Source organism: Myotis myotis, unplaced genomic scaffold, assembly GCF_014108235.1.
Source record: "Myotis myotis isolate mMyoMyo1 unplaced genomic scaffold, mMyoMyo1.p scaffold_m19_p_10, whole genome shotgun sequence".
Taxonomy (NCBI): Eukaryota; Metazoa; Chordata; class Mammalia; order Chiroptera; family Vespertilionidae; genus Myotis; species Myotis myotis.
The window spans coordinates 79,203,683-79,221,766 of NW_023416314.1; the positions used below are offsets into that span (position 1 = coordinate 79,203,683).

The window sequence follows — 18,084 nt, forward strand, 5'->3', positions numbered from 1 at the left end:
AGTCAGATAGGCTAACGGAGCCCTGGCTCATTCACCTGGAAGCATCCTGCATTTAAAGAACTTCCCCTCCCCCTGCACACGATCTAGAGAATGTCCACCCACTGTTTCAGATGCCCATGGCGTCCCCCCAAACCCTGCTCTTCTGCCTGCTGTTCCTGGTGATCACTGAAGGCTGGGGTCAGCAGGCGGCCATCCCAGGCTGCCACCTGCACCGTGAGTCACCCCGGGAGCAGAGGGCTGGGTGGGAGCAGAGCCGATGGGCTGGACAGAGGGGCAGGCAGCACCCTCGATGGACCCACAGAGGAAACAGGCAGTGGGAGCTGGGTGAGCCTTCGCAGAGGCACCGTCGACAACTCGCCTGTCTCCTCCTAGCCTTCAATGTGACGGTGCGCAGCGACCGCCAAGGCACCTGCCAGGGCTCCCATGTGGCACAGGCTTGCGTGGGCCACTGCGAGTCCAGCGCCTTCCCTTCCCGGTACTCGGTGCTGGTGGCCAGTGGCTACCGACACAACGTCACCTCCATCTCTCAATGCTGCACCATCATTGGCCTGAGGAAGGTGAGGGGGCCCATTGGGAGAGACAGAGGAGACAGGGGTCTAAAATGGCTCAAAGAAGGGGACTGGAACCGAATCCCCTCTCCCACAGGTGAAGGTGCAGCTGCAGTGTGGGGGGGGCCGGAGGGAGGAGCTGGAGATCTTCACGGCCAGAGCCTGCCAGTGTGACATGTGTCGCCTCTCACGCTACTAGCCCACCCTGTCCCACCTCCCTCCCCTTGGTCAGAGGGGCGAGGTGGAGTACATCCCGGGTATCCTGAGCATCACTGAGGACAGCAGCTTCAACCCCCGAAATCTCTGCCTCTTCCCTGCCTCTGCCGCCTCCTGGCCAGTGTTTCATCATTTCACTTCCCTCTTTGGCCCCATCCCTTAATAAAGCAGGCAGTCCTTGAGTTTCTGTCTTTATTAAGTCTACCCCCAGCCAGGGGAAGGGGGACAGACCATGGTAACTGTGACCCCACCTTGCCCCAGGACATGGGGAATCTCTTCTGCCTGTGCCCTCACCCCTCCCCCTGCCCAATAAATAAAAAGGGGACAAGAAAGTACAGAGGGAGGTAGGGGAGGGGAGGAGGATGCCCAGGCCCAGGTCAGCATCTGTTGGGGGTGAGCAGGGGAGAATAAATAGACCATGGATCCATGGTGGGGTGCAGGAAGACCTCGCGCTGGCACGAGGTGGGGTACACGAGGAGCTGAGTCCTCTTGCCCTAGGCTGGGAGCAGGGTGTGGGAACCTGCCTGCAGTCTGGAGCCCAGCTTTTTGGGGCAGGGAGATCCCTGATGGCAGCTTCCTGGTCAAGCTTGCCCTGGTCAAGTCCTGCCACAAGGGCCTGAGAGTTCTGTTGCCAGGACCACCATCTCCTCTCTCCTCCCCACAGTAAAGGGTCCACGCTGGGCCAGGCAGGGAGCCCTCCAACCCACTCCGCAAGGCCAGGGGGAGGTGTGTGTCTCTCTGGGCCCCTGGGCAGGAGAGGGCATAGAGGGACTGATAGCTCTGGGTTTAGTTCCTCCCTTTCTACGGGATCTCTAGCTCTGACCCCCACTGGCGGCCACCTGGGGTGTAAGGCGCTGGAGGGGGGCCTCTTTTGTCCCCTGGGTCCCCTGTAACCGGCGTAGCCGTAGCTCCTCCAGGCCTTGCCACAGCTCCTGCCGCTCCTGGGCCTTCTGCTGCTCCCTGGGGAGAGAGGGTTAGGCAGCTCCCCCACCTGAGGCCCTGCCTGCAGCCCAGCTTCCCTCACCACCACCTCGTCTGCGAAGGATCTAGGGGAGCCTTCCACTCCGGGAAGAGACCACTGAGGAGGCTGGTCACGAGCAGGTGGCTTGGCCTGGCTCGGGAGACCCAGCTGGAGAGGAGGAAACTCCAGGGCGTCCAAGCTCCGCACCTGGGGAAGCCCTTGGGAGGATGACGACAGGGTAGAGGGGAGGGGCAGCACTTGCCAGGAACACAGGGAGAGACTTTAAATATCTGAATAGATCGGACGTGGGGTCATCCTCTTAGGCTCCCTCCAACCGTGAGGAGCTGGTTCCTTCCTGCTTTCCCCCCTTCCTCCATGCCCAGCCCCCCAACACTCACTGCTGTTTTTCCAGCTTGTAGGAGGCTGTGAGCTCATCAAACAGCTTCCCATTCATCTCCATGAAGGTCTTGAGCACATTGTAGATCAGAGATACGATGGTTCTTGGCAGGTTAAGGGAGAGGGTGAGATCAGAGCAACTTCAGTTTGGCCCCACCTCCCTCCACAGCGCTCTGCCTAACCCTGTTCCCCAAACACAGCGTGCAGCCTAAACCCCACAGGCGCTGCCCGCTGCCCTCCGCCTGCCCCTTTGCCACCCCTCAGCCCTCTTGAGACCCTTCCCTCATTCTCTCTAGCTAGGAGTAACCCCGGGCCTGGACTGGCTGGCCTGGGCCTGGGCCTGGGCACTCACTGATTCCAGTGCTCTTTGGAGACCTGGTAGAGGGTCCCAAACACAGCAGGCAGCACCGTGTGGCAGTTGTCCTCAATGAGGCTCAGGATATACTCGTTGTTCCAGAAATACAGAGCCCGCTCTGCAACCTGGGGCAGGGAGGTGGCAGAGGGTGCCTGGCAGAGGCTTCCCTGCGTGTGCAAGGGCTGGTATCCACCCCAAAACCCAGGGCGCCCTGCCCTCACCCCCCATCCTCAGGACTCATCTATCCCACTGGAGGAAGCCATGTGCCAAGGAGGAAAGAAACTGGATTTGGAGTCCAACACTCAGGGTTGAATCCCAGCTCCACTGCACATTGGCCACGTGACCTGGGCAAGGCATTAACCTCGCAGCTTCAGTTTTCTCATCTGTAAAATGGGGCTAATAAATAATAGCTATCTCCCCAGGGCTGTTGAATGAGGTGCCAGAATCACTGTGAGGAAGAACTGACTTCCACCAGGTTACGGCTCATAAGAATGGGAGCAAGTCTGTCACACATGTAGAACACTAGTTACAGCCAGCCTCACGATGGGGAGCGGGAGGGGTCCCAGCTGGGCCCTGAAGTGGGACTGATTAAATTGAAGGCCACTAAGAAAAGGAGAGATGCCCTAGCTCCGTGGTTGGCAAACTGCGGCTCGAGAGCCACATGCGGCTCTTTGGCCCCTTGAGTGTGGCTCTTCCTAAGCCTTGGGAGTACCCTAATTAAGTTAATAACAATGTACCTACCTATATAGTTTAAGTTTAAAAAATTTGGCTCTCAAAAGAAATTTCAATCGTCGTACTGTTGATATTTGGCTCTGCTGACTAATGAGTTTGCCGACCGCTGCCCTAGCTGGTGTGGCTCAGTGGATAGAGTGTCAGCCTGCAGACTGAAGTGTCCTGGGTTCGATTCTGGTCAGGGGCACAGGCCCAGGTTGTGGGCTCGGTCCCCAGTGGGAGGTACGCAGAAGGCAGCCAATCAATGGTTCTCTCATCATTGGTATTTCGATCTTTCCCTCTCCCTCCTCTGAAGTCAATAAAAAAATATTTTTAAAAAAAAAAGAAAAGGAGAGAAGGGATAACCCATGTGGAGCGCATTTCAGTTTCCAAATATGTTTGCCCCGCTCTCTCTAGAGTCCCCAGCGGCCACATTACAGGCGAGGCGCTTAATCACGCCCGGCGCGTGACCCGCCCAAGGCCCCTCGCCCAGCGGGAGGCAGATCTGAGGCTTGACCCAAGGGCTCGACCCCAAGTCCAGCATCTCCCCATCATCAGACCCAGGACAGTCCAGAGGGCCGAGGGAGCTGTTAGGGCAACTCGTCAACCTTCCTAGTCCATCCCCCATTCCCACCCCGTACCTGGAAATGGGGGCTGGACACACAGCGAGCCACCTGCTTGAAGAGGGGTTCCTGGATCTTCACAAACTGGGAGGGCTCGATGACATCAAGAATCTCTTCCATCTCCCCCAGAAACATCACCTGGGGGGTAGGGACACAGGGCAGCAGTTCCATCTCCCCTGAGACACACCTGACTGCCCTCCGGAAGCTGAGCTTTCCTAACCTCCCTCTGGTGGTCGTCAAAGCCCTTTTCCTACCTCCTTCTGGGTGCAGGTTTTTGGCCAGTATTTGAGCAGTCCCCGGATCACCTGTGGGAGTTGGGGCAGAAAGGAGTCAGACCTGCAGGGACGGAGACCTGCCTTCTCCCCCAGAGGTACTCACATGCTCTGTCAAGGTGGCATCCTTTTCCAGGAACTGCACCACGCAGTATGCCAGCTGTGGGGCGGAGAGAGAGGATGGGTCAGGAGGGGACGAGGGCAGGACCCAGGTCACTTACCGAGTCTACTCTCATTCACCAAGCATTTACCTAGGATGTACCAGGCATCATGCTCAGTGTGCGGGGACACAATGATGCTCTCACAGGGGTAACATTCAGCAAACCAGTCCTTATACATTTTACAGACGTTTCCATGATAGAAAGCTGTATCACAATCTATGCGAATACAGGAGAGTTTAATCCTGCCTAGGGCAGGCGGAGAGAAAGGGGCTGGGAGGGCTTCACAGAGCTGATGTCTGAGACTCCTAAAGGGTCATGGGGCTTCTCTAAGGGAGAAGGAACAGAACCAGTAAAGGAAAAGAAGGTGACAGTGTGGCTGAAGCCAGAGTGGCAGGATGACCCACACGCTGCCCTGACTCTGTCCGCTCTCTGCCGTGCAGGGCCAGCTCTGGGCCTTACCTGGGCGTGAAAGACCGACAGCGACTTCACGGAATGCAGGGGAATCAGGACCCGAACCAGGAACTGCTTGTGCTCAGTCTTCAGGGGCAGCGCAAAGCCATTGATGATGCTGAGGAGGGGGACAGAGAGAGGAGGAGGGCTCAGGTGACCGGCCTCAATCCTTCCTCCCCAAACTGATGCTCTGGCTGAGACCCAGGGAGTCACCTTCCTAAGATCTCCAGCAGCTCAGCCACGCCATTGAAGCGCTCGAGTTCATAGATGAACCTGCATGAGAAAAAGGAGGATGCAGAAGGGCTCAGAGCAATTGGAGCAGGCCCAGCCACTCCCAGCCAGCTGCCTGCCCACCCAACCCTGCACGCTAATCAACTCCCTCCCAACCAGAGGCCATGCTCCCTTCCCAATACCCTAAGCCAGGCCCCACGGAGATCCACACCCACCTCTGAATCGCTCTTCTCAGCCCAGCCACCAGTGCCTCTCTGGGTCTCAGCTCAAACCTCTTCTAGGAAGCATTCCAACTCATCTCTTCCCCCGGACCCTAACCCCCACGACCTGGTCCCCATCCAGTCAGCAGGCACCTGGCCTGCGTCCTTCACTCTTCGTGCCAGTCAACCGAAAGAATGTCAGGCACTTAGAGCATCTCCTCTGTGCTATGTACTTCCCAAAGTTATCCCAGGAGGCAGGGTTTATAGATCCATTCTACAGATGAAGAAATCGAGGCTCAGTGGTTCAATGAAGCTTGTCCCAAAGTGAGTAAGCAGGGGATCTCCGGGAGTCTGAGGGGTCGTGTCTTACCTACTCTGTAGCCCCGGCCTCAGCCTCACTTCATCTTGATGGCTGTCCCTGACACAGCTTTCATTCCCATTTTAGAGATGAGGACACTAGGAGAGCTTAAATAGTTTGCCCGAGTACCCAAATACTGGAACCAAACTCAAATACAGGCCTTCTAACTTCAGAGCCAGTCTCGACTACAAGGCCATGCTAGCACTGGTGCTCAATACACATTTGCTGAAAGAATCTTTAAAAAAAAAAAAAATACATATTTGTATTGATTTCATGATCATGGTATCTCCCCTGCCAGGTAAGTATGATATTTGTATTGATTTCAGAGAGGAAGGGAGAGGGAGAGAGAGATAGGAACATCAGTGATGAGAGAGAATCAGTGATCGGCTGCCTCCTGCACGCACAACTCAGGCATGTGCCCTGACCAGGAATCAAACTGTGACCTCCTGGTTCATAAGTCAACGCTCAATCACTGAGCCACGCCAGCCGGGCAGGAAGAATCTTTCTATAGGTCCTTATGGCTGAGCACAATAAGAGTCAAAAGGTATAGATCCCAGACCCCCCCCCCCGCCCCCACCCCTGGACTGAGGGAGGCCCTGCAAACCACCTCATCTCTCTCAGCCTCTATTTCTTTATCTGTAAAATGGAAATAAATGCCCTTTCTCTGCTGACCTCACAGGCTTTGAATAATCAATATTACCAAAAAAAAAAAAATCAATATTACAAAATATGTTGCCAAGAAAGGACTCAGTCAACCAGAGTTCCTTAGGACCCCCTGCTGGGGAGCCTTTGCCTCAGTCTTCTCCGCCTCCCTCTCCAGCCTCCGCGGGCAGGCAGCAGGCACCTACCGGAGGAAGATATGGCTGCACTGTTTGCGGATGTAGGCCCGGAGCCCCAGGAACTTGCCGTAGACCCGGTGCAGGATGGTCTTGAGGTACTCGCGCTCCCGGGGGTCCTCGCTATCAAATAGTTCTAGGAGCTGTGGGACCCAGGTCAAGGGTCAGGAGAGACACCAAGCCCAGGCTGCTCCCATTCTATCCCCATGCCCCTCAGCGAGCCTGCCCCTGCCCCATGGCACCGCCCGGCCTGGGTTCCCCACTTCACCATCAGGACAAACTTTTGATCCACATATCTCTTGGCCACGGAGGGCTGGAAGTCTGGGCTCTCCAAGAAACGCAGGAAAAACTCATAAACCAGCTGGGGGAAGGGACAGACAAGAAGGTGAGTTTGAGAACAGACTCCCCTACTCACCCCACCCTGTGGCCCTCACCCAGCAGTCCAGGACCTAAGGAGACGCTCCCCGCTGTCCGCCATCTCTTCTAAAGCTCCATCCCCACCTTCCCCAGCCCTCACACCTGCAGATGTGGCCATGAAGGCTCAAGGTTGGGCTCATCCTCTTCAGGGTCAAATTCAGGGTTCTCACTGGGCGGCAGGGTCCGGAAGATATTCACTGAGATCTGCGGGACACCGACAGGGTTCTCTAAGAGGGAGCCCTCAAAGGCAGAAGCCAGGACCGCAGCACCTGCCCCAGCACTCACTCCTTGGCAGTCATTCCCTGAACTTAATCATGGAAGCCCGGGGCCAGGGGCTGGGGATCCTGCCCTCTGGGGGGTGCAGCCCTGTGGGCAGATAAGATGGAAAGCAGTAAGGACTGCAGACATTCCAGCCAGCAAAAGGGAGCTTCCTAGCTTGGGCACTGAGAGGGGCTTCATGGAAGAAGCGGCACCTGAGCCAGGCCATGGCAATCAGGGACTTGGGGCGGGGGCGGAGGGGGCAGTGCGCACAGGCCTGGGGAGAGCATAAGCAAAAGCTGGCACCGGTCGGGTGCACGGGAGGGCAGAGTGGGGAGGGGAGATGAGGGACTCGCAGGAGGGTAGTGGGTTTTTCTCTCACAGGGCCAACCCCCTCCCCCCCCCCCCCCCGCAGGTCAGCAGTGTCCTGGTGCCCCCCAGACCCTCCCCCGGCAGGCCGGGTGGCAGGTGCTCACCATGCGGATGATGTCTGGGTACACAGGCTCAATGAGGACTCCCCGCGTGCTCCCCACACACTCCACCAGCTCATTGAGCGCTGCACGCTTCACCTCCTTCCCCTTCAGGTCGGCCACACAGTCCAAGAAGTCAAACATCACCCCACACTGGGCCAACTTCCTGCTCAGCAGCTCGTGCAGCTCTGAGGCCGGCACATCTGGGAAGGAGGGAGGGGCTGAGCCTGGGCTCCAGCTGCCACAGCTCTGGGGAGGGGCGAGCCCTCCCCATCCTTAGGGCCCCCAGACCCCAAGCTCTTGTGCCATCCCGCCCCTTCAGAGAGCGATGGCTCCCGTCCCGCCCTCCATTCCTGCGGGAAAAGGAACACCTCTTCCTCCTGACCACAGAGGGCATGGTGGCCTGAGGTGAAAGCAAGGAACAGACCCTGAATGCTGGGGTTCCCCAGGGGCCCCCAACAGCCACTCTCCCTCTCATAGGTGGCACTCTGTCCTACCAGCCGGAAGTGGGGTGAAAGGTCAGAGCCCACCCAGCCAGCCAGGCCCTGTAGCCCGGAGGTAGGGGGTTACACAGTGACCCAGGGAGCCTTGCTAAACTCCTGCTCCAGGACCCTGGCAGCGCCTGGGCCTCAAGTGGCCTCTGGAACCCAGGCTGCGGGCCCCACCCTTGGCCATGGTCTGCCCCCCGGGGTGGCGCCACCTCCAGATGCCCCACCTCCAAGGATGACAGGCCAATCAGGCCATGCGTCAGCAGAGAGGGCTGGGGTGGGGGTCAGCTCGGATGGTGGAGTCCCTCACCTGGAAGGGGCTACCCCAACGCCCTCTGATGGCAGCTGCCAGCTGCTGCTTCCTACCCTCAGCCTGGCAGCCGCGGTGGGCTCACCTTTGAGCAGGGGCAGTGGAGTGAGCTCCTGCTGGTTGCTCTGATAGCGGAACTGGGAGGAACTGTGGGACCGCCGGGGCCGGGCCCTGCGGAGGGACCTGCGGGAGAAGCCATCCACCTTGTCGGGTGGGGGCACAGGTGACAGCCCCGGGGACGAGGGGCTGGTGGGGGTACTCGCAGGGGGCAGCTTCGTCTCCATGACAGCCAGGCAGCGGTGAAGCCTTCAAGGACCCTGGGGCTCCCGCTGGCCCTAGAAGATGCTGGGTGAAGCTTGGCTGACTAACTTGGGCCCATCCTGGGGGGGGGGGGGGCACAAACAGAGTCCTGGGCCCCCCCCCAGGGCCTTCGGCAACTGCCCAGTCCTGGGGGGCAGGCAGGGTAGAGAGGAGGATGGTTCAGGCCTCAGGCTCTTCCTGGGGGTCACGGAGAGTCCAGTTGGGGTTCCCACCTTGGGTCTTTTGAAAACGAAGTCGGCAGAGAGGTCAGCAAGAAAGAGACAGAGAGAGCCGGTCAGTTTTCCCAGGACGGCAGCGAGCAGGTGAGCGCTGCTGGCGCCCAGGTCTCTTCCCTCCTCTTGCCCGGAGGTACGGCCCCTTCCTCCAGGAGACAAGTCCCCCTCCTTTCAGTCTGACGGCCCAGCTCCAAATAACCCCGCTCCGCAGAGCGCCTACCCCCAAGCAGCGCTCCCTAGAATGGGGATCCCGTTCCTCCCCGCTGGCCCCTCATAGAACGGGGCCCCACTTCTGCCCCACTAACCCTGGCCACTAGGGACTGCCCCAAGAATGGGGGCCCTATCCCTATGCCACCCCCTCCTAGGACCCAGCACCCTCCCCCACCTCAGCTCCTTCCTCGCCTCCCAAATCTCATCTGCCTCCGGTGGGGGGACACTCACTTCTAAGAACCGCAGACTTTGGGCCCCAGACCTCAGGGGCTGCAGGTGGGGAGGGGGCGGCCGTTCAGAGCTCCTCCCCGGCGGTTCCGCTCCGGGTGCGGGGCGGCGGCGCTCCTGGGTTCCCTGTCGGGCTCCGGGGGGGCCGGGGCATCCCCCCGCGCAGCGGCGGCGGGTCGGGGCGCGGGCGCTCGGCGGGCTCGGGGCTGGGCTGGGCAGCGCGGGGAGCTCCTCTCCAGTCGGGCACCCACAGGCGCAGCGGGAGCCCCGGCTTTATGCGCCCCGGCGCCCGCCGCCCAGCGGCTCAGGATGACATCAAGTCACCTCCCCCTCCAGGCCCGCACCTCCCCGCGGGCAGGGGCGGGGCGGGCTGCGTCAGGGCTTCCCGGGCCGCTGGGAGATGTAGTCCCCGCACCGCGGAAAGGGGGCTGCGGGCCGAAGGTAGCCCCGCGGGCATCCGGGACGAGGCCGGAGCAGAGTGGGGGTGGGGTCCGAGTGGTGCTGAGCTCCCGGGTCCCGGGGGGAGGCTGCAGGGGGCGGGGGGCGGGCTCGGCGTGGGCACAGGAAGCGAGGCCAATGACAACACGGGGCCCCGATGCTCCGCCAGGCCCAAGGATCTGGCCTGCTCCAACCATTCCACCCCAGGGGAACCCCACTCCCCTCCCAGAATGGCCACTGTGGAGTCCCCTTGGCACCGGCACCGGGCTGGTTAATCGTCCGCCCGGGCCAGAGCCTGCTGGGAAGGGTGTGGCGCACCCCAGGCTGCCGGGAGATGCAGTCCGTCCGCAGGCCTGCAGTCCCCCTCCCACCTCTTGCTGTCTATGGTGACATCATGGACTGAGGTTTAAAGGGCCAGCCTTGGAGTGGCAAAGCATCAGAGCTGGAGGTGTCCCTGGCACTGACGCCACCCCTCCAGGCAAGCTGGACGCCCCGACAGACCTCCCAGCCCCTCTTGTTCAAAAGCCTGTGCAGAGTACCCCAGGCACAGGGGGCATTCCAGGAGTTGGGCGTTCCTGCCAGAGGTTCCCAGCCTGCAGTTCCCTTCACCCCTTCCGAGAACCCTGGACCCCAATACCCTGTACACTCCCGGATTCCCTCCCTCTACACGGCACTGTGAAATCGTCACTCAGAAGTTTTTTGTTTTAATATATTTTTATTTATTTCAGAGGGGGGGGGGGAGAGAGAGAGAGAGAGAGAGAGAGAGAGAGAGAGGAGAGAAACATCAATGGTGAGAGGGAATCATTGACTGGCCCCTTCCTACACATCCCTCCTGGGGATGGAGCCCACAACCCAGGCATGTGCCCCAACCAGAACTGAACTATGACATCCTGTTTCACAGGTCTATGCTCAACCACTGAGCCACACCAGCCAGGTGCTCCCCAGAAGTTTTGCCTGGATGAACAATGAGCTGGGCCATATGAGCAGCATGAGTGGTCAATGAGAACAAACCATGAAGTCAGGGAGGGGTCTGGAGGCTGGGGCCCTTTTTGGAGTCTTCCCCACCCTGCCTTGGGCCTTGGTGACCACTCAGTGCTCCATTACAACCACCCAGCCATCTTCCCTGTGGCACAGGGAGCCTAGGTGCCCAAAGGTGCCCACCTGCTAGAGCAACAGAAAGCCGAGGTCCCAGTTTAGCCAGACTGGGATCCAGGACTATCTCACTAGAGAGCTGGCCAGTGATCCCCTTGCTCAGAAGTCTTCACCAGGCTTGTTCATCTGGCCCTTGGGGTCCTCATCTGTCAACGGAAACCCTTCATCTTCTCCTTGCCCAACTCCCAGGCTTAGGAGGTGAAGTCTCTCCCACATCCCTGCAGGAAAAAGCTGGGGGAAGCCCTAGCCAGATAGCTTAGCTGGTTCCAGTGTCTTCCTGATATGCCAAAGTTGCAGGTTCCATCCCCAGTCAGGGTACATACAGGAATCAACCAATGAAGAGAAAGAAAGAAATATAGACATGGGACTACATCAAACTAAAAAGCTTCTGCACAGCAAAGGAAACCATCATCAAATTGAAAAGGGAGCCGAAACCGGTTTGGCTCAGTGGATGGAGCGTCGGCCTGCGGACTGAAAGGTCCCAGGTTCGATTCCGGTCAAGGGCATGTACCTGGGTTGCGGCACATCCCGGTGGGGGATGTGCAGGAGGCGGCTGGTCGATGTTTCTAACTCTCTATCTCTCTCCCTTCCTCTCTGTAAAAAATCAATAAAATATATTTAAAAAAAGAAAGAAAGAAAGAAAGAAAGAAAAGGGAGCCTGGCTGATGTAGCTCGGTGGCTGAGCGTTGACCCATGAACCAGGAGGTCATGGGCTCAGGGGCACATGCCTAGGTTGCTGGCTCCATCCCCAGTAGGGGGTGTGCAGGAAGTGGCCAATAGATGATTACAACTCAACACCAGAATCCAGTTAAACAATACAATTTTTAAAATGGGGCCTGGCCGGCATGGCTCAGAGATTGAGTGTTGACATATGAACTAGGTCACAGTGATGGCGAACCTATGACACGCGTGTCAGAGGTGACACATGAACTCATTTTTTTGGTTGATTTTTCTTTGTTAAATGGCATTTAAATATATGAAATACATATCAAAAATATAAGTCTTTGTTTTACTATGGTTGCAAATATCAAAAAATTTCTATATGTGACACGGCACCAGAGTTAAGTTAGGGTTTTTCAAAATGCTGACACGCCGAGCTCAAAAGGTTCGCCGTCACTGAACTAGGAGGTGACGGTTTGATTCCCGGTCAGGGCACATGCCCAGGTTGTGGGGTCCATCCCCAGTGTGTTCGTGTGTGTAGCAAGCAGCTGATCACTGATTCTCTCTTATCACTGATGTTTCTATGTCTCTCTCCCTCTCTCTCCCTTTCCCTTTGAAAACAATAAAAATATTTTTAAGCTCTAGCTGGTTTGGCTCAGTGGATAGAGCATTGGACTGCAGACTGAAGGGTCCTGGGTTCAATTCCAGTCAAGGGCACATGCCTGGGTTGTGTGTAGGAGGCAGCTGATCAATGATTCTCTCTCATCATTGACGTTTCTCTTTCCTTCCCTCTCCTTTCCTCTCTGAAATCAATAAAAAAAATTTTTTAAATAATAAAAATAAATTAATAAATGGGCAAAGGACTTGAATAGACACTTCTCCAAATAGGACATACAGATGGCCAAGAGACATATGAAAAAACGTTCAAAGTCATTAATCATCAGAGAGATGCAAATTAAAACAATGAGGTATTACCTCCTACCTGCCAGAGTGGCTACCATCAATAAACAAACAAACAAGTGCTGGTGAGGATGCGAGAAAAAGGGAACCTAGTACGCTGCTGGTGGGGATGCAGACTGGTGCAGCCACTGTGGAGAACAGTATGGAGCCCTAACCGGTTTGGCTCAGTGGATGGAGCGTCGGCCTGCGGACTGAAGGGTCCCAGGTTCGATTCCGGTCAAGGGCATGTACCTGGGTTGCGGGCACATCCCCAGTAGGGAGTGTGCAGGCAGCTGATCGGTGTTTCTCTCTCATGGATGTTTTAACTCTCTATCCCTGTCCCTTCCTCTCCGTAAAAAATCAATAAAATACATTTTAAAAAAAGAAAAACAGTATGGAGTTTCCTCAAAAAATAAAAAATGGAGCCCTGAGCTCTGTCCCTGACTCAGTGGATAGAGCGTCAGCCGCATGGACTGAAGAGTCCTGGGTTCAATTCTGATCAAGGGCGTGTACCTTGGTTGTGGGCTCAGTCCCCAGTAGGGGGCGTGCAGGAGGCAGCTGATCAATGTTTCTCATTGATGTTTCTAACTCTCTATACCTCTCCCTTCCTCTTTGTAAAAATCAATAAAATATATATATTTTGTTTTTAATTAAGAAAGGAACTGCCATTTGACCCAGCGGTCCCACTTCTGGGAATATATCCTAAGCATCCCAAAACACCCATCAGAAAGAATATATGCACCCCTATGTTCATAGCAGTGTTAGTTAAAGCTGTGGTTCGTTTACACAGTGGAATATATGCAGCTATAAAAGAGAATGGTCCCTTACCCTTCGTGACAGAGTAGATGAACCTGGAGGTTACTATGCTAAGCGAAATAAGCCAGAGGAAGACAAGTATCACATGATCTCACTTAATGATCAAAATAAACTGATGAACAAAATAGGTCCAGACATGGATGTGTGGGACAGACGGACAGATCTCAGAGGGAAGGTGGGTGGAGGGGACTGGAGGAGATTAACCAAAGAACATATATGCATATTTGCACAGCCCATGGACACAGACAATAGTGTGGCGAAGGCCTCGGGTGGGGTGGGGGATGGGTGGAGGGAGGCAAAGTAGGGGGGAGTAGGGGACATCTGTAATACTGTCAATAATAAAAGTAAATAAGTAAAAGAATCAACCAATGGCCGAAACCGGTTTGGCTCAGTGGATAGAGCGTCGGCCTGCGGACTGAAAGGTCCCAGGTTCGATTCCGGTCAAGGGCATGTACCTGGGTTGCGGGCACATCCCCAATAGGAGATGTGCAGGAGGCAGCTGATCGATGTTTCTCTCTCATCAATGTTTCTAACTCTCTCTATCTCTCTCCCTTCCTCTCTGTAAAAAATCAATAAAATATATTTTTAAAAAAAGAATCAACCAATGAATGGATAAATAAGTGAAACAACAAATCATGTTTCTCTCTCTCTCTCTAAAAATCAACGAAGAAGAAGGAGAAAGCACAGGGGAGGGCGAGCCCAGGGAGCCTTCCACAGCCAAGTAGATCCCAACCCCAGAGAGGGGAAGGAAGGCTTTGCCCAAGGTCACACAGGCCATCATCAAAAGACCCCGTAGCCTCCAGCCTCAGTCAGGAGGGTGTCAGCTCCAGGCCCGCAGGGTATGTCCTGGGCTCGTGTCAGGCTGGCAGTGGGGGGTTGGTGCTTTGTACAGAGGGGTGCTCGCTCCGAGGACCGGAGGACTGAGGGTGGGGACAGACATAAGACTTCCTGCAAGAAGTGGCATTTGAACTGGGTCTCAACACAGACACTATGTCACCTGGGAGCTGCAGATGAAAATCTTTTGCATCACCTTTATTGAGATATCACTTTATTTTACCCCATAACATTCGTTCATTTTGTTGTTTAATGGATATAGAGAATCAGTTTTGCAAGACGAAAAAGTGCTGGAGACTGGTTGCACCGCAATGTGAATACATTTAGCATTACTGAATTTTACACTTAGAAATGGTTAATGCGGTAGCCGGTTGTTCAGTGGTTAGAGAATCAGCCCTAGGACTGAAGGGTTGCTGGTTCGATTTGGGTCAAGGGATGTACTAGTATCTCATTATTCTAGTCAAAGGCATGTACCTCGTTGCAGGCTTGATCCACGGCCCTGGTCGGGGTGCACGCAGGAGATAACCAAACCCTCTCTCTGTCTCTCCCCCTTCCTTCCACTTTCTCTAGAAATCAATGGGGAAATGTCCTCAGGTAAGGATTTACAGGCAAGATAAGAAATGGTTAAGATGGTAAAATTTGTTATGTGTATTTTAAACAAGATGCCACTTCAAGGTCCTCCACCCTGGACCAAGTCCAAAGTCACAGCCCCCAGCTCTCTTCTCTGATCCCTTCCACACCCATCGTCCTCTCACTGAGGGAATCCCAGAGGGGCTCCTGCAGGGTGTGCCCTGCCTGGGGAAGGGAGAGCTCCCCGGGAGCCCCGGAGGCCTGGCACTCTCTTTTGTCTGATGAGTTCCCACCCAGTCTAATGAGGGGCGTCCCCCAGGAGCCCCGGAGGCCTGGCCTGCTCCCTTTTCTTTCTCTGGCAGGAACGTCGGCTCATCTTTCTTCAGACCCCTTGAGTTCTCCGGGTCCAGTTGTCCCATAAAAGCTCCCTAATGCAGGGCCTGGAACTGCCTCCCAGAAACACCCCTATGTGTGCCCCAACGCCACCTTCCCTCCTGAGAGACTATCACACCCTTTACCTGGGGAGTATTTGTCATTCTCACATTCAGCTCCTACTCCAGGCCCGGGCCAGGCTGTGGGATCTTTATGTCTTGGAGTTGATTTCTGGGGAGCTCACAGGCTGTGTCTGGGGAGACGGCAGGAAGGGCCTTGTGCCCCTCTGAGTCCTGTCTGCTCCGCTGTGGTGCAGACACTGCACTGTCCTGGCCACAGAGCAGTGGTTCCCAACCTTTTCTTCCCACGCCCCACGTAAGCATCCCTAAAGTCCTGATGCCCCGCCCCCTGTGACATATAATTCCTGTCATTCAAAAAGTGAGCTCCTATTCACGTGGAGGAAGCCTAAAAGGCCATTCACTTGGTCTAAACAAGCTTCCAAAGAACACGGCATCCATGAGAGAGAAAAACAGAAGAACGAAAAGGAAGGTGAAGTACTGAGGAAGAAATCACTAAGAAATTGTTAAAAAAATAGTAATATGAAGTGATATGAAAAATAGCAAATAAAGTTTCAAAACATATAATAGAGAACTGAGATGCATACATATGTCACAATATATATTTACATACTGTATATGAGGCCCCTAGAACCATAAGAAATGCCAAAAAAAAATCACTGTTAATAACGCATTCTCGAATTGCCCCTTTTAAAAATCAAATTGCCCCCCCCCGTGGGGCGTTTGCCCCCCTGTTGGGAACCACTGCCATAGAGGGAATCAGATGAGGAATAGATTCACAGCTCACAGGCACCCCTCTAAGAGACAGCTGTGGCTCCCAGTCAAGTTACAATCAGAGACAGATGTGAGTGCAGCTTCACTAGAGAGAAGCCGACCTGGAGAAGCTGCTGCCCCAGATTCGGGGCCTAAATATTGGGCATGGTCCTGTGTCCGCCACCTTTGCACTTGGTGCACCCAATCCCCACTGCAGGGAGTGCTCGTCCCCGCTGGCCGGGACACAAGCGGGACACAAGGACAACATTCGCTCATCTCGGAATATGCGCTCCTGTTCCCACTGCCTTTGGGAGGAGAGGAGGGGTTGCTCATCCCTCGCCCCACAGGCACTTAGGCCCGCAGTCTGTTTTCCTCGCCTGTAAGACGGATATTAATAGCGTCTCTCTGTGAGCAGTGGTGAAGAGCCGATGAGGTAATGCAAGTGCAGTGACAAGCCCAGAGCCCAGGACATCACACAGGCTCAACTCGCAATGTCTAGTTTTCAAAAATATATTTTTATTGATTTCAGAGGAGAAGGAAGATGGAGAGAGATAGAAACATCAATGATGAGAGAGAATCACCGATCGGCTGCCTCCTGCAGGCCTCCTATTGGGGATCGAGCCTGAAACCCAGGCATGTGCCCTTGACCAGAATTGAAACTGGGACCCTTCAGTCCATAGGCCGACGCTCTATCCACTGAGTGAAACCAGCTAAGGCATTATTTTTATTATTATCAATTTAATAAACATTTGATGAACACAGCAGTGCCCCTGCTCTGTCACTGGGGACAGGCAGATCTACTGAATCATTCTATAAGCACTTTCCAAGTGGCCATCCTATTAGCCTGCCTCCTTGAGTGGGGCCTTCCCAGTGTCTCCCAAAATTCTCCTGGAGGCTAGTCCTCAATCCCTTCCCGGAGTCCTCCCTCCTACTCACCCAACCCCGGGTTACAGGGGAGAAAACCGGCTCACAGATTCAGGGAGGAGCAGTGACTTGCCTGAGGCCGCATAGAACTCCAGGTCTCTGCCCCTTGGCCAGGAAGTTGCCCTTGCTTCAGGCTGGCTTTTGTTTTTTGTTTGTTTGTTTTTTGTTTTTTTGGGTTTTTTTTTTATATATTTTATTGATTTTTTTACAGAGAGGAAGGGAGAGAGATAGAGAGTTAGAAACATCGATGAGAGAGAAACATCGATTAGCTGCCTCCTGCACATCTCCCACTGGGGATGTGCCCGCAACGCAGGTACATGCCCTTGACCGGAATCGAACCTGGGAACTTTCAGTCCGCAGGCTGACGCTCTATCCACTGAGCCAAACCGGTTTCGGCCAGGCTGGCTTTTGCCACTAGATTGCAGTTAAGTACATCTCCCTAGCAAGGCTAAAGTAGAATTACAATGACCTCTGGGTACCTCTCAGTTGCTTGACCCACCCTGTAGAGCAGGAATCTGCAAACTTTTTCTGCTAAAGGCCAAAAAATTAATCCTTTAGGCTTTGCAGGCCTCCGTCTCAGGCACTCAACTCTGCTGCTGGAGCAAGAAAGCAGCCTTAGACAGTACTTAGTCAAATGAGCACGGCTGTGTTCCACTAAAACGTTTTTTAAAAGAAAAATGTTAAATGTATTTATTGACTTGAGAGAGAGAGAGAGAGAGAGAGAGGCAGAAACATCAGTTTGTTGCTCCACTTATTTATGCATCTATTGGTTGCTTCTTCTATGCACCCTGACAGGAGATCAAACCCGGAATCTTGGCTTATCAGAAGGATGCTCTAACCAACTGAGCTACCTGGCCAGCACCCACTAAAGCAGTGGCTCTCGGCCTTCTTGCCCTTTAAATACAGTTCCTCATGTTGTGACCCAACCATAAAATTATTTTCATTGCTACTTCATAACTGTAATTTTGCTGTTATGAATCATAATGTAAATATCTGATATGCAGGATGGTTTTAGGCGACCCCTGCCAAAAGGGTTGCGACCCACAGGTTGAGAACCGCTGCACTAAAGCTATTTATGAACATTGGCCTGTGAATTTTACATAGTTTCCAACTATTTAAACATGGAAAAACCATTCTTTGTTCACCAGCTGTGCAAAAACAATAGACCCCTACTCAAGGGACTTAGAATCCATTCTTTATTTAATTTTTGGACTAGAAATGTGAAAAAAATTATTATTCCAAAGAGGGAATGGAGTTCTGACCACCTGGAGAAAGGAGGGCGGGTCGGTAAATCTGCCAAGCTTTTCGTGGGAG

The 18,084-nt window shown here is 54.6% G+C and overlaps 2 protein-coding genes across 4 annotated transcripts; one reads left to right on the forward strand and one right to left on the reverse strand.

The window, feature by feature from the left end:
* The first annotated feature begins 110 nt into the window (after positions 1-110).
* Positions 111-910, forward strand: GPHA2 (glycoprotein hormone subunit alpha 2). The gene is given in 3 exon segments (XM_036326738.1): positions 111-213; positions 373-625; positions 627-910. Coding segments are annotated over 3 exon segments (477 nt in total). The 3' UTR covers positions 748-910.
* Positions 911-942: 32 nt separating this feature from the next.
* Positions 943-9,627, reverse strand: PPP2R5B (protein phosphatase 2 regulatory subunit B'beta). Of its 3 annotated transcripts, none has more exons than XM_036326734.1 (14): positions 9,239-9,615; positions 8,347-8,801; positions 7,470-7,666; positions 6,838-6,939; positions 6,587-6,679; positions 6,331-6,461; positions 4,907-4,966; positions 4,703-4,811; positions 4,189-4,242; positions 4,065-4,115; positions 3,829-3,948; positions 2,474-2,643; positions 2,124-2,225; positions 943-1,724 (listed from the first exon to the last, which is right to left on the reverse strand). In XM_036326734.1, the coding sequence occupies exons 2-14, from the start codon at positions 8,543-8,545 to the stop codon at positions 1,577-1,579; spliced, it is 1,536 nt and encodes a 511-aa protein (XP_036182627.1). In that variant the 5' UTR covers positions 8,546-8,801; positions 9,239-9,615; the 3' UTR covers positions 943-1,576. The 3 variants fall into 3 exon arrangements, with proteins under 3 accessions (XP_036182627.1, XP_036182629.1, XP_036182630.1); XM_036326736.1 differs by having other exon boundaries at positions 2,474-2,601; positions 9,239-9,606; XM_036326737.1 differs by lacking the exon at positions 6,838-6,939 and having other exon boundaries at positions 9,239-9,627.
* Between the last annotated feature and the right edge of the window lie 8,457 nt (positions 9,628-18,084).